The 14044-nt window shown below is 51.4% G+C and overlaps 1 protein-coding gene across 1 annotated transcript; it reads left to right on the top strand.

Annotated features, from left to right (window-relative positions):
- Positions 1-4400: 4400 nt before the first annotated feature.
- LOC102024691 (cytochrome c oxidase subunit 8A, mitochondrial) lies at positions 4401-7995 on the top strand. Its single transcript, XM_005384654.2, has 2 exons — positions 4401-4614; positions 7672-7995. The coding sequence occupies exons 1-2, from the start codon at positions 4501-4503 to the stop codon at positions 7765-7767; spliced, it is 210 nt and encodes a 69-aa protein (XP_005384711.1). The 5' UTR covers positions 4401-4500; the 3' UTR covers positions 7768-7995.
- Positions 7996-14044: the final 6049 nt, after the last annotated feature.

The following is a 14044-nucleotide window of genomic DNA, read 5'->3' as shown; positions in this document are numbered from 1 at the left end:
CTTTAACCACTCGTTACCATTGGAATCAAAGGGAAAAAGTGATCTCTTTTTTGCATTGGTTGTATTTGTACATCACAAATAAAAGACACTTTCTTCAGATGCTGGGGTGCCATGGGTAACAAGCCTTCTGCCTAAAGGCTGAGAGGCAGTGGCTGTGCTGGCCTACACCCCTTCCTCCAAAGGAAGTCTCAGTGTGAGGTGAACAGCCAGAGATGGGAATGAAGACCCAGTGTATGTGTTTATGGGGATTTCCCACAAGTTATAGGGGGAGGTCAGAGATGTTCTTCTGAGGGCCCTCTTTGCATCCTGAAACAAGTCCCAAGCCAGGCATTGTGACATTTGGCATCTGCAGCTAAATATAAATTCCAGTGCCCATGTATGGGGATTGGATGAGAGGTTCCTCCCTTTTACTTTCTTCAGTTACTCGTAATATTCTTTGACTCTAAAAAGATTGCTCTCACCGGGTGTGATGGCAGACATTTGTTGTCCCAGCCCTCCTTGCTAAGACAGGAGGATTGTGAGTCAGAGGCCAGCCCGGAGTACATAGTGAGACTTTGTCTCTAAACAGCAAGTGGCTCACATGGAATGCTAACTTGCCTGTCCCATAGGCAGTGGTGCTGCTCACAGTGTAAAGGTAAGAGGGAAAAGGAACTTGTCCACAGTCCCAGTAGTGAGTGGCAGAGCCAAGATTTGAACCAGGGTAGGCAGGGTCCCATTTTAAATAACTTGGAATTCATGAGGTGGGTGAGACAGAGCAGGTGCCTGACGAAAGCCTCTTCCCTCTGAGGTGCCTTCTCAGCAGAGGCAGCACCCCCATCTCCACAGTGCTAGGAGCCAGGCTTAATATCTGGCAGTGCAGGGAACATGGTGGTGTCCTCAACAGGATGTTATTGGTTGTGAAGTCCATTGACATTTTTAGGTTCTGCCTGTGTTTGCACAAGGGGGACCTGTAAACCTTCATTGGCTTCAGAGACCTCTGCGGTGGGGTCTTCTTTACATTAAGATGAGGGAAGATCTGCTGTGGACCAACAGGGTCACAGCACAGGATAGCTCTTTGTGCAGGCCAACTCACAAGTGGTGGAAGGAAAAAGCCCTGAGGAATGGACCAGGGCCTGAACTTCCTGAGGGATGGGGCCGTTTGCTACTAGGATAGATGGGAGGTGACAGCCAGGAGCCAAGTGCTGATACAGACCTGGAGCTGGCTGCAGTGGCCCTGGCCCCCCCTGCATTCCAGGGAAATTGAGTCTGGGAAAGGTGGTAGGGGGCCAGAGCCCCAGATCCTGCATTGCTGCAGTCTTGCTCTGGCCCTGGGGGGTACTGTTGCAGTTACCCTGGGGGTGGCCTAGACACAGGCCTGCCAGGACCCTGCACCCTTCACCAATTGTAACACAGATGTAGCACATTTAGTGATGTTTCCACACGCTGAGTGCTGTGGGACAGCCTTTGTGGCGGGGCTTGTGAGTGATGCCGCTCTGGAGTTTTGCTGGACCTTCAGACCTGGGAGCTGGAATAACTTCTGTGGTGGTCCCGTGGCCTAAATGTTGGCTCAAGTGGTGGGGAAAGTTGGAGTCTGTGTAGAGGAGCACAGGGTCCAAGGCTGTGTGGGCCACAAAGCATTAGGGCCTTCTGAGTCTGGTGGTAAGACCAGGTGTTTGCCCTGGACTGGGGGAATCTGAAGAGGTCAGGGGACTAGAGGCAGAGAGAAGTCATCAGGGATTGGACTGGGGGCACAGAAGGCAGAAAGGTCTGACTGTGTGGTCACATCCAGGTCAGGTGCTGGTGGGCTGGGGGCCAGCCCTCATTGGAGAGTCTTGGTCGCTTGTGAAGCCAGCCTTCCACCAGGTAGGAGCCATTGGTACATGTGACGTGATCTTGTCCTCAGTGCAGCTGGCAGCTGGTTGTGGGTTAGAAGGGGTTAGCTACTGCAGGTTCTGTGGGTGACCCCCAGGCCCCAGGTCAAGTCCCTAGTGGCCATGCCGTTCCCTCCTGTGTCTGCCAGCCTGACAGCTGGGCCTGCAGGGGGCAGCTCCCCACCCTACCCCCACCCTGTACCAGTGCTTCCCATGTTGCTCCGCCCTAACAGCTGCCTTCTGGTTATCCCTGGGTGTCTGGTGCCTGGTGACAGCTGCTGTACCCTGGGAAGAGCAAATACCCCTCCAGGATCCTGCATTCTGTGCCAGCTTGGTTTCCCAAACCACCGTGTGTGTGTGTGTGTGTGTGTGTGTGTGTGTGTGTGTGTTACTGGGGAGTGAATGCAAGGCCTTCACACTGAGCAATGTCCCCGTCCCCCATCCCTTTGTTTTTATTTTGTAGTTAAGACAGGGTCTCACTAAGTTGAAGCTAGGCTTGACTTGGAATCTCTTGCTTCAGCCAGTGTACTGGAATTATAGGAGTGTGCCACCATGCCCAGTCCCCAAACCAGCCCTTTTCTTCCATTGAAACCAGTGCTTTCTTCCAGGTTTTCTTGCTGGACTTTTCATTAATGCCCCCGTTTTGCAGGTAGGGAAAGGTAAGGTTCAGATAGGGAAAGGGATATTCTCAAAGTCATGCAGCCAGTCAGTGTTAGATTTAGACCTCCTTCCATGACCCCTCCTGAACCCTTTGGGCATTGGTCCAAGGAGCTCTAAAGTATACCCAGGCCAGTTGCCTTACTTGCTGTCACCTGGGAGTTACTCCGTTATTTCAGTGCACCAGACAAGCCGAGCAGGGCAACAGCAGGTCCTCTCACCCCTTTCTCCCAGTGGCAGGCAGCTGGCACCTGCCTCCCAGTACTGTGCATCTGTTCTGGGCTATTTGCCAGGGTCCAGGATAAGGCAAGAGCATGGGGCCTGGTGGCTGTGGGGTGGCCCTGGTTAAGACTGCTAGACATCAAAATACTTCCAAATGGGGTAGACAAGGTGGGTGGGGGCGTGAAGAGGGAGCCAGGTTAGCTTGAGACTTGGGAACATCTCTCCAGAGAAAATTGAGGTACAGTTTGCCTTCAAGGACCCTGGGCCCATTGCCACCTTTGTGTGATCCAGCCCCCAGGGGCTGAGGTTTCTCTTTCAAAGCTCCTGTTTCCCAGTCTGTTGCCAGCACACCACACCCCTCCTCTTGCCAAAGTCTTTGACCTCAGTGTCAAAACTGGAACTTCTGGCTGGACGTGGTGGCACACGCCTATAATCCCAGTACTCGGGAGGCTGAGGCAGGAGGGTCATTGCGAATTCGAGGCCAGCCTGGGCTATAAAGTAAGCTCAAGGCCAGGGGCTGGGGATTTAGCTCAGCGGCACAGTGCCTGCCTGGCAAGCGCGAGGTCGTGAGTTCGATTCACTGTACCAGAACACCCCCGCTCCCCTAAAAAAAGACAGAAGGAAAAAAAAAAATTGGAGCTTCTGGCTGGGGAAGGTGGTGCATACCTGCAATCCCAGCACTTGTGAGGCTTAGGTAGGAGGATTACTGTGAGTTTGAGGCCAGCCTGAATTACTATACATAGCTAAACTTAGCTAGCAAAAACAAAAACCCAAAGGACTCGAGCTTCTGGAAACTGCAGCATCTTATGTGGTGGTTGAAAGTATAAGTGTTAGACCGGAGCATACTTCAGTGATAAAACACTTGCCTAGCGTCCTGGAAGCCTGGAGTTGACCCCCAACCTTGAAAAGAAGTTTTTGGAGCAGAGAGACTTGCCCTGTTCGGCAGCCTTTGGCTGCATGACCTTGAGCAGGTCACCCAGCTTTCCAGAGCTGTTCCCTCCAATTCTGGCTGGAAAGTGATATCCAGGAACTGGAACTCGTGTAGAAAGCAATAGGGAGGCAGTGAAAGTGACTGACTAGATCAGATATTAGTTAGAAAAGCAAGATGGGAGGAGGGGAGAGGTGGGTAAAGAAAGATAGGAAAAAGCTGGGCATGGGGCCACAAGGCCTGTAATCCCAGCACTCAAGAGGCTGAGGCAGGATCGCTCTGAGTTCCAGGCTATCCTCGGCGACAGACAGTGAATTCAAGGCCAGCCTGGGACTGTCTCAAAAAGAAAGGACGAAGGAAGGGAGGGAAGGAGAACGGAAGTTGGCTGCCATGCATGGAGACTGGAACTGGAACGCGTGTAACAGGTGAAGGGAGTTCAGCTATGAAGTTAGAGGCAACGGTGCAGATCAGAAACGAAGGAAGTCCTGGTGGAGAGACCTCTGAGGAGAGAGGAGAGAACAACTACCCTTATACTTCTCGGTTATATGACTGGGTAGAATAGATGTCACTCACGGAGACAGGTCGCTTTGAAGGCGGGACATAACCAAAAGAACGCCCCTCTACGCCTTGCTCAGGTAGGACGGCTTCGATTGGCTGTCTTGAAGAACGCGCCCGAACCAGCCAGGAGCGGGCGGGAGACGTATCTTTGCGTCGTTTCCGAGAGACTTCCGGGCCCCAGTTTCCTGGCCTGCCTAGCTCCTGAACTTCCGGCGGGCGCAGCCATCTTTCCCTCTTGACCTTGGGCTGCGGCTGGCCGCGGTTGGTGGTCTAGACCGTGCCGTTATGTCGTTCTTGACGCCGCTGCTGCTGAGGGGTCTGACAGGCCCGGCCCGGAGGCTCCCAGTGCCGCGTGCCCAGGTGCATTCCAAGCCGCCGCAGGACCCGCTCGGGACCATGGTGAGGACCGGGCCGGGCCGGGCTGGGACAGGCGCGGCGCCGGACGCTGGACGGCCCGGAGAGCGCCCTGCACCTCCGGAGATGCAGCGTAGCGGGGGCAGCGGTGTTGCTGTGGGCCTTCCTGGAGGGCGCGGGCCAGGGGACTGCGTCACATTCGTCCCCAAAGCCCCAGGCTTCGGGTGGCACGCTTACTCGCCGTGCGACCCCGAGCGCGCAGCCCGAGGTCTCCTGCCCTGTGGCTTACCCTTCACTAGGGGATGGCTGACGACGGCGGGCGACGAGAGTGGTGCTTACCGCTGCTTAGGAGTAGTAGGGAGGGGGCAAGAAGACCCCACGGGTCCTTGTGATTCTCACAGGTGGAAGAGCGTTTAGCTTTTAATGACAACTCTGACTAATTTGGAGCTTTTATAGATCTGCCTCAGTGGCAGAGCTTGACCGTGAATGCAGATCATAAGAATCCAGGTTCGTGGGCTTTGGGTTAGGAGCAGAGCCAGAGAGCTCTGTGACTGAGGAAACGATGATAAGTCAGGTACAGCACCTGCCTGTTTGCAAAGGTGTGAAGGAGGCTGAGGCTGGTACTGTAATCCCATTTATTCAGGCCCATTTATTGAAGAGGCAGAGGCAGGAGGAGACACCAGCCTGGAGAACTTAGAGAGAGTCTTGTCTCAAAAACTAAACAGGGCTGAGGATGGAGCTCAGTGTGATGACTCCAGGGCTCAATTCCCAGTACCACCAAAAGAAAAAAAGGTTGGGGTTTAACTTAGTGGTAGAGCCTTTGCTTAGCACAAATGGGAGGACCTGAATTCAGTCCCCAGCAGTGCAGAAACAACAAAACCAAAGCAGAAAAGGAGCTCCGAAGTGTAGCTTAGTGGTAGAGTACATGCTTTGCGCACATGACGCCCTGGGTTTGATCCCCAGCGCTGCAACACAGAAAGATAATGATAACCACGACAATTTCCATTTGCTTTACCAAGTTCCTGGTGGGTGGTTGGCACCCTGCTGGCAGTGCTGTGCTGATCTCAGGCCTCTCAGTGACCCTGAGGAGAAGTGTGGTTATCTCTATTTCATGGTAACAAGGTGAGATTTAGGAGCACACTTAAGGTGAGAATTTGAAGGCGAGGCTGGTTTCTTTAACTTACTCTGTGATCTTAACTAGTACTTGGGAGGAACATAGTATTAGCTGTAAAAAGTCATCCCTGGCTCCAAAGGTTGACTAGTGCTGGAGGAGTGGGCAGAGAAAGGTCTTTTTGTTTTGTTTTTGTGATGTTTGGAATTGAACCTAGGGCCTTCTGCATGTAGGCAAGTGCTCTACAATTTAATTATAGCCCTAGCCCTTTTCAAAATTATTATTTTTACTGGTACTGGGGATTGAACCCAGAGCCTTTGTATAAGCTGCATCCCCAACTCTTTTTTATTATTTTCTGGCAGAGTCTTGCTAAGGTGCATGGGTGGGACTTGAATTTCTAGCCCTCTTGGCTCAGCCTCCAAAACTGCTGAATTACAAGCATGTGTCACTGCTTGCAGTTTTTATTATCTTTCTTATTTATTTATTTTTTTTACAGTACTGGGGATTGAACCCAGGGCCTTTGTACTGAGCTGTATGTCCAACCCTTTATTTCTTGTTTGTTGGTTTTGTTGGTTTTTATTTTGTTTTGTTTTTGGTACTGGGAATCAAGCTCAGGACCTTGTGCTTGCCAGGTAGGCGCTGTGCTGCTGAGCTATATCCCTGACCCTGGTTTTGGTGGTTTTTAAAAGTTTTTTGTTTGTAGGGGCTGGGGATATAGCTCAGTGGCGCAAGCGCCTGCCTGGCAAGTGTGAGGTAGTGAGTTCAATCCCCGATGGACCTTGGTTCTATAATGTCCCCTCCTTCGTGTGTGTGTGTGTGTGTGTGTGTGTGTGTGTGTGAGACAGGGTCTTGCTTTGTAGCCCTTGAACTTGAACTTGGTGATCCTCTTGCCTTAGCCTCCTAAGTGCAAAAAAAAAAAAAAAAAAGTTTTTTGTTTGTTTTGGAGACAGGGTCTCACTATATAGTTCAGCTGGCCTTGAACTTACTAAGTATCTCAGGCTGTCCTTGAACACAGTCCTCCTCCCTCAGCCTCCCAAGAGCTGGGATTAAAGGTGTGTGCCACTGTGCCCAGCTCCCTTTTTTGATTTTTAATAGGCTCATGCTAAGTTGTGGCTCACGCTAAGTTGCTCTGGCTGGCCTTGAACTTGCTGTCGTCCTGCCTCAGCCTCCAGAGTTGTTGAAATTAGAGGTGTACGCCATCACCTTCTGTGAGGGAGAGACTTTCAGATGAAGGGAGATCTGGTTTTAGAGTTATTGACCTGTACAGGATTTCCAAGTCTCAACAGACCAGTTTGAAAATAGGTTTAAATCCTTGTTGTCCTTTATCATGTGATTGCTGCCTCAGTTGTACACTAGGCTGCCCCACATTCCAGGTGCTTGTCCCCATCCCTGTAACTGACTGCTACATCAAGGCTGCGATGGATCTTGGCTCTATAATGTCCCCTCCTTTGTGTGTGTGTGTGACAGGGTCTTACTTTGTAGCCCAGGCTGGCCTTGAACTCGGTGATTGTCTTGCCTTAGCCTCCTAAGTGCTGGGATTACAGGGGTGTGACCCCAAGCCCAGCTGATTTTTTTTTTTTTTTTTTTTTTTTTGTATCTACAAAAAGGAGCTACACCTTGAGCTCCTTTTCTGCTTTGGTTTTGTTGTTTCTGCACTGCTGGGGACTGAATCCAGGTCCTCCCATTTGTAAAAGCCTTTCTCTTTTTTTTGTTTGTTTGATTGTGGGTTTTCTTGTTTGTTTGTTTTTTGGTACCGGGAATCAAACTCAGGACCTTGCACTTGCCAGGCAGGCACTTGTACCACTGAGCTATATCCCTGGCCCCTCTTCTTAAAGTGTGGGTTTTATTGTTTTGGTGCAGGAGATAGAACCCAGAGGTTAGGTGTGCTAGGCACCTGCTCTACCATGTGGGTTTCCTTTAATGTGGGGATGTTACACTGTGGCCCCCTGGGGGTACTTACACTGGGGAATCCTTCCTTGTGCTCTGTGTAGGATGTCGTCATTGGGCTTACCTCCTGCTTCCTGTGTTTCCTCCTGCCGGCGGGCTGGGTCCTGTCACACCTGGAGAGCTACAAGAAGCGAGAATGAAGGGGGATGTCCTCCCCTTTCCCTGACCACCCTGCTGTCCGTCCAGATCATGTCTCCTGCATTCCAGACAGCTCCCCTGGATCATGTCGTTCAATTCCAGTCAGCTTTTCTGCAATCATGACCTCTCGATATCTTCACGGTGATGTCTGGGACCACATACATTGGCCCTGCTTGGTGCCCCCCCACCTGTAACAATAAAATCTATTTAAACCTTGGTTCCAAAACTCACTGTGCCTCCTGCCTGGTTTCTTGTTTCCACAAGTGAGCTAAGGATGATTCTGGGGTGGAGGGGTAGAGAGGAAAGCCAGGTTGGCTGCAGGTCCTGGCACCTGTGGTAGGTTGTGTGTGCCTCAGCTAAACTCCTTGCATGCTTCCTGCATTTAAATGGTTTTGGAGCCACCTGGTGGCACATACCTATAATTCCAGCTACTTGGGAGGCTGAGGCAGGAGGGTGGGAAATTTGAGCCCAGCTTGGGCAGCTTAGTGAGACCCTGTCTCAAAAAGTGAAAAGGGTTGGAGCTCTTGGAAAAAATAAACCATGTTTACATTGGACAGCTTTTCTTTTCAGTGTTTTGGGACAGGTCTTGCTATGCAGTTTAGGCTGGCCTTCAACTCACGTAGCCCAGGCTAGCCTCAAACTCAAGGGTGATCCTTCTGTCTCAGCTTCCCAAGTGCTGGGATTACAGGATTGCATCACCATGCCTGGCTTTGGGCAGCCTTTCTTGTGCATATTCTCCTGCTCCCATGGCTATGCCAAGCTCAGTGATATATGTCTGTGTGCATGTTTTATCCCACAGGGCTGGTTCTGCAACTAGAAGCCAACCCAGCATTCCTTGTTTTCTCTGGAGGTCTGTTTTAGGTACCGACTTTCCTGGTTAGGAGGTGGGGTACTTTGTAAGTAGTATCTTGCTTTTTTTTTCTTTTTAAAAATGTTTTCGTGGTGCTAGGGATTGACCTCAGGATCTCATTCATGCTAGGCAAGCAGTCAACACCACTGAGCTAATACTCAGCTCTTCTTGGCTTTTTTATTTTTTTTTTCTGGTACCGGGACTCACGACCTTGCACTTGCCAGGCAGTTGGCTTTCCCCTCCCTGCCATGGTGCTGAGAATTGAATTCAGGCCCTTTTGTTTGTTTGTTTGTTTTTTTGGTTTTTGGTTTTTCTCTGGTACCAGGAACCGAACTCACGACCTTGCGCTTGCCAGGCAGGCGCTTTGCCGCTGAGCTAAATCCCCAGCCCCGAATTCAGGCCCTTTTATGCAGCTACATTTTCATCCCTTTTTACTTTTTAGTCTCTTTAAGTTGTGCAGGCCAGGCTGGAACTTAGTATTTCCCTGCCTCAGCCTCCTGAGTGAGTGTTGGGATTATAGGCTTGTGCCACCATGCTCAGCTTGCCTCCCCCTGCCCTTTTTTTTTTTTTTGTCTTTTTGAGACAGGGTCTCGCTGTGCAGTTCAGGCTGGTCTTGAGCTCACTTTGTAGCCCAGGCTGGTCTCAGACTTGCAACGATCCTCCTGCCTCAGCCTCCTGAGTGCTGGGATTACAGGCATGTGCCACAATGCCCGGCTGCCTCCCCTTTTTTTTTTCTTTTTAATTTTTTATTTTTTCGGGGGCTGGGGATTTAGCTCAGCAGCACAGTGCCTGCCTGGCAAGTGCAAGGTCATGAGTTCGATTCTCGATAGGAGAAAAAAAAAAAAATTATTTTTTGGTACCAGGAATCGAACTCAGGACGTACTTGCCAGGCAGGCGTGGTGCCACTGAGCTATATCCCCGGCCCAGCCTCCCCTTCTTGACTGGGGAATTTGCATCTCCTTGGTGATTTGTACCAGTGGTATTCAGGGGTCTTTTGAGTACGGCTGTATGTGTGAAGTGCTGCACGCCGAGCCAGAGCCCTCATGGTCTGGGAGGAACAGCACCCTGACCTGCCAGCCTCCCCTGGAGGATGACATGTCCTCATCTCTCCCTTTTGTCTTTGCTGAGTGACTTGGTTAATTGCCGAGCAGAAGTAGGTTCAGTATTCCCCAGTATCTAAGGCTGCCCGGATGCCTGGGGCTGGAACAGTGGACAAGGTGGCAGGCAAGTGCTGAGGGGCGTGGTCGGCTTCAGGCCCCAGGTGTCCAACAGACACTGTTTGGCTGGCTGCTTTTTGCGGAAGCAGCAGGTGGAGCTTGTCCCCCGTGGTCGTTTCTGGCCTTTCCATGTGGTACCCCGGGATGGCTCTGGGATCTGGGTGCAGCAAGCTCAGGCATGGCCTGTGGCGTTTTTCCTGAGGGTGGAGAGGGACTCAGGGCCTCTCCTTGGCTGTCTCCCTAGAGGGGCCACAGTTCAGCCCAAGGAGCGGGGTTTATGGGAGGGCTGTGGAGAAGCTAGGCTTGAGGGAACTGCTTAAGCTGATCATCCAGAGGGGTTGGAGAATACCATCAAGTGTGCCAGGTTAGAAGCTGGGCAGGGAGAGAGAGGGAGTGCTTATGTCGGATCTGCAGGGCTGGCCCAGGGCAGGCTGGGGTGCTGAGCAAGGGGCTTCCATCTGCCACCGGTAGGTGCCTTTCTAGCGCCATTATGTAGCAGAGCTGCCTCCTCTCATACCTCAGGGTCACCCCCTTTCTTGCTCCCTGACTCCCTGTGGGGAGATGCCCTGTGGTGGGGAGCTGAGTGGGCCACAGGCTATTTGGACCTGTCTCTACTTCTGAGGAAAGGTTTGAGCTGCCTGGCCCCAGGCTGCCTTGGGCTTGCTTTCCTCTGGCTGTGAGCACAGATTATGTATAGATCTCAGAGCCGTGGGGGTGCCTGCCGCACAGCAAAGATGTGGCAGTGGAAGAGTTATCTGTGAGTTTCTATGGTAACTCCACCGCCCTGCCAAGGATTTATCTCCCACTTTTGTGTCCCTAGAACCCAAAGGCATGAGTGACAGTGCCTCGTCCCCAGGAAACTGTTCTCACCCCCCAAAACCTCTGTTTTGAGTCACTGTCCCCGCTGGTGGGAAGCCAGTGGCTACAGGCAAGTCCTTCAGACCTTGGTCCGAGAACACTCAGTGAGCCCTGCGGCCCCTGCAGCGCATTTTCTCCCACACCTGGCAGGCCTGGTAGCACATGTGGATGAGGTGGGGGTGACAGGCTTCAAGACCGGAAGGAGGGCTTAGAGTTCCGATGACCTGTCACATTTGAACACCAACCTCAGGCCTCAGTGTGGCCTGAAATCTAGTCACCTTCCGCTGCCCTCTCGTCCCCAACCAAGTCAGGGCCCGGAACAACTCTATACAAGAAACAAAGCTTCATGCCCCAAACAGCATGCTCCCCTGGCTGGATGCCCCCAATGTGCCTGCTGGGCAGGGAGGCTGCTGAGATGGCACACTGTAGCATCAGCACCAGTGGACCTGGCGACGGCAGGCTCGGAGGGAGGCTGCCCAACCATGTAAGGTATGACCTCAGGCTGCCCTCTAGTCACTCTGAGCCTCGGTTTTTAGGATTACAAAATGAAGATAATGTGGCGGGCAGAATGTGCTGCAGCTGTAATCTCTGGCATTTGGGAAGAGGTTATCTTTCTTGGCAAAGGCAATCTTGCAGATGTCATTAAGGCTAAGGACCTTGACACAGGAGATTATTCTGGATTATTTGAAGAGGCCCAGTGTGATCACCAGCTCTGACCTTCCAGGGACCTGGCTTGTTCTTGCTGTCTTTGAGGATGAAGGAAGTAGGCCATGAGCCAAGGAATGCAGTGGCTTCTAGAAGCTAGAAATCCCGCCTCCACTTACAGCCAGCAAGGCTATCGGAACCATAGCTGTAGTAGACACAATTCTGCCAATGTGCGGAGTGGGAAGCAGGTTCTCCCTTGGGTTCTCGGAGAAGAATGCAGCCTGCCTGCACTTGACTAGTCCAGTGAAACCCAGACTTCTGATTTCCACAGCTATAAGACAATGAATGTGTTTTAAACCATTGAGTCTGTGGTGATTTGTTACACTGGCGATAAGTAATGCATTGGCCCTTGGATGTGGGTGGCACCAACTGATTGGACCTTCAGCAACATCTAGTGAACGGACTGTAAGTCATTTACAGGAGCATGAGTACCCTAACAGTGTGTGTGGGTTTTAAGGGGGAAGTTCCCTGTGTTAGCCTTGCCCCTCCTCTGCTTGCTTCCTGCCTCAGGTGGCCTGAGTCCTACAGGTGACCAACTGTCACAACCCAGGGGACTGCCCTGCTCAGCTCTATCAGCCTGGCCTCTGCAGCAGCCACAGCCTCCCAAGACACCAGTTTTTTGGCTGGCTGGTTAGCTACAGGCCATGGTGTGTAAAACAGCAGCAGCTCCAGAGTCATCTGGAAGGCAGGTGTACCCTACTCCTGCCTTGTAGGTGTCTGTCTGCCTCCCAAGCCTGCCCTGGAAAGGAGCACTTTGGCCCAGCTTTGGAGACCATGGCTCCTGTGAGGATTATAGCTGTGGTGGCACTGGTGCCAGGTCCTTGTCACTTTCACCCAGTCTGCTCACACCCTTACCTCGGATAGAAGTGGCTGGGTGGCTCCAGAGCCAGCAGCTCTGTAAACTTCCTCTGTAGCTGAGGTCTCAGCCTTTGGTCTCAGTGTGGGCCCTCTTCCTTTCTCCTACCCCAACAGAATCCTATGGACATTGATGTCAGGCTTCCAGTCAGCAGGACAGTGTGTGAGGAGGCACTTGTAACATGCTGGTTCTATAGCTTTTGCCTGTCATTTTTTTGTGACTATTATCAGCAAGAAGCCTGAACCCACCCACTTATGCTGCCTTTTTTTTTTTTAGACAGGATCTTGCTGTGTGGCTTAGGCTGGCCTTGAATTCTCTAGGTAGCCCAGTCTGACTTCAAACTCACAGCCTTCTGAGTGCTGGGATTACAGGTATGCATCACCATACCCAGCATGTGCTATTTTGCTACAAGCCCTCTACAGCCAGGGCCAACAGCGCGTGACTAGTTGTATGGGGTGGCAGACTGGGAGGCAGAGATGCCTGGAGTTGTCCAATTCTGACTCTTGGCAAATTTGCAGGTGGGTTTTAAATGTTTGAGGATAGAGAATCAAAGCCCTAATATGGAAATCATAACAGGATGGATGGAATGGGGATAAAAGAACAGTTATTAAGCCAGGCGTGGTGGCGCATGTCCGTAATACCAGCAATTGGGAGGCTGAGGCAGGAGGATTGTTGTGAGTTCGAGACCAGTCTGGGCTACAAAGTGAGCTCAAGGCCAGCCTGAACTGCACAGTGAGATCCTATCTCAAAAAAAAAAAAAAAGAAAAGAAAAAAGCCAGGCAACAGTTGGCCATCCTGGGGCTGGATTCAGAGCCGAAGCTTCCCTCTGGCTATGTCCTTTCCATTCTGTCCGACAAAATGGAAACGGGGGTGGCACTGGGCAGTAGTAGAGAGAGAGCACCCCATTTACAGGCCCTGTGAGGGTTTGGATCAGTCAAACCCCAGGCCCTGGGAGTGAGAGAGTCACTACCTTGGTGTGGACATCAAAGCCTCACATGGACCCCCTTTCATCTCCACAGCAGCTGTTCCCTGTTCTGCCTTAGTCCCAACCCCAGCCACCCTATGTAGACTCCTTAATCCGGGTAAGGGGGCCCGGGATGGAATGTTTTATAGTGCTTTTCAAGATTTAAAAGGCCAGATAGAAATCATGTCTGTCATTAGCTGTCTTTGCCCCTCATTAGGTAATACCCATTCTCTCCTGCTGATTGCACATCTCATTAGCAGATATTAATTTCACTGTTAAAATAGAGGAAAGGAATGAACCGTTTGATAGTCATATGATGGGCCTTTTGTTTTCTTGAATTTGGAAGCAAGCAACCCAAAGGCCCAATGAGCCAATAGTCATCTGCCATGGTGCTGGGCCACAGATTTGCCATTTGTACCCTTGCTGTGAAAAGGCCAAGGTAGGCTATGTGGGGAGCTCAGCCACACCTGCTCCGGTACTGGTGGAGACCAACCAAAACGTTCAGTCCTGTTGCAGTGCCTGCCCTTCCCTGTTGAGGGACCTGAATGGAGCTCAGGCTCAGCCTCCTTGAGTGCTGAAGGACTAGGGTCACAAGAAGGTTCACTGACAACAGCACCTTTGACACTCATGGCTTTGTCTTTTTTATTTTTTGGAGGTATTGGGTAGTCAAACTCAGGGGTACTTTACCACTGAGCTACATCCCCAGCACTGCTTTTTAAAAGGAGTCTGTTTTTTCACTACTAGGACACAGGGCCCAAAGTTATGTCTAAGGCTTTGGTCTTGACACCAAGAGGGATGTTTTTCCTGCTGGACCACAAACCTCAGGAGT

This window comes from Chinchilla lanigera, unplaced genomic scaffold, assembly GCF_000276665.1.
Source record: "Chinchilla lanigera isolate Chin_1 unplaced genomic scaffold, ChiLan1.0 scaffold00021, whole genome shotgun sequence".
NCBI classification, from domain to species: domain Eukaryota; kingdom Metazoa; phylum Chordata; class Mammalia; order Rodentia; family Chinchillidae; genus Chinchilla; species Chinchilla lanigera.
Note: the sequence above shows the minus strand (reverse complement) of the source record. Positions and strands in the feature narration are given on the sequence as shown.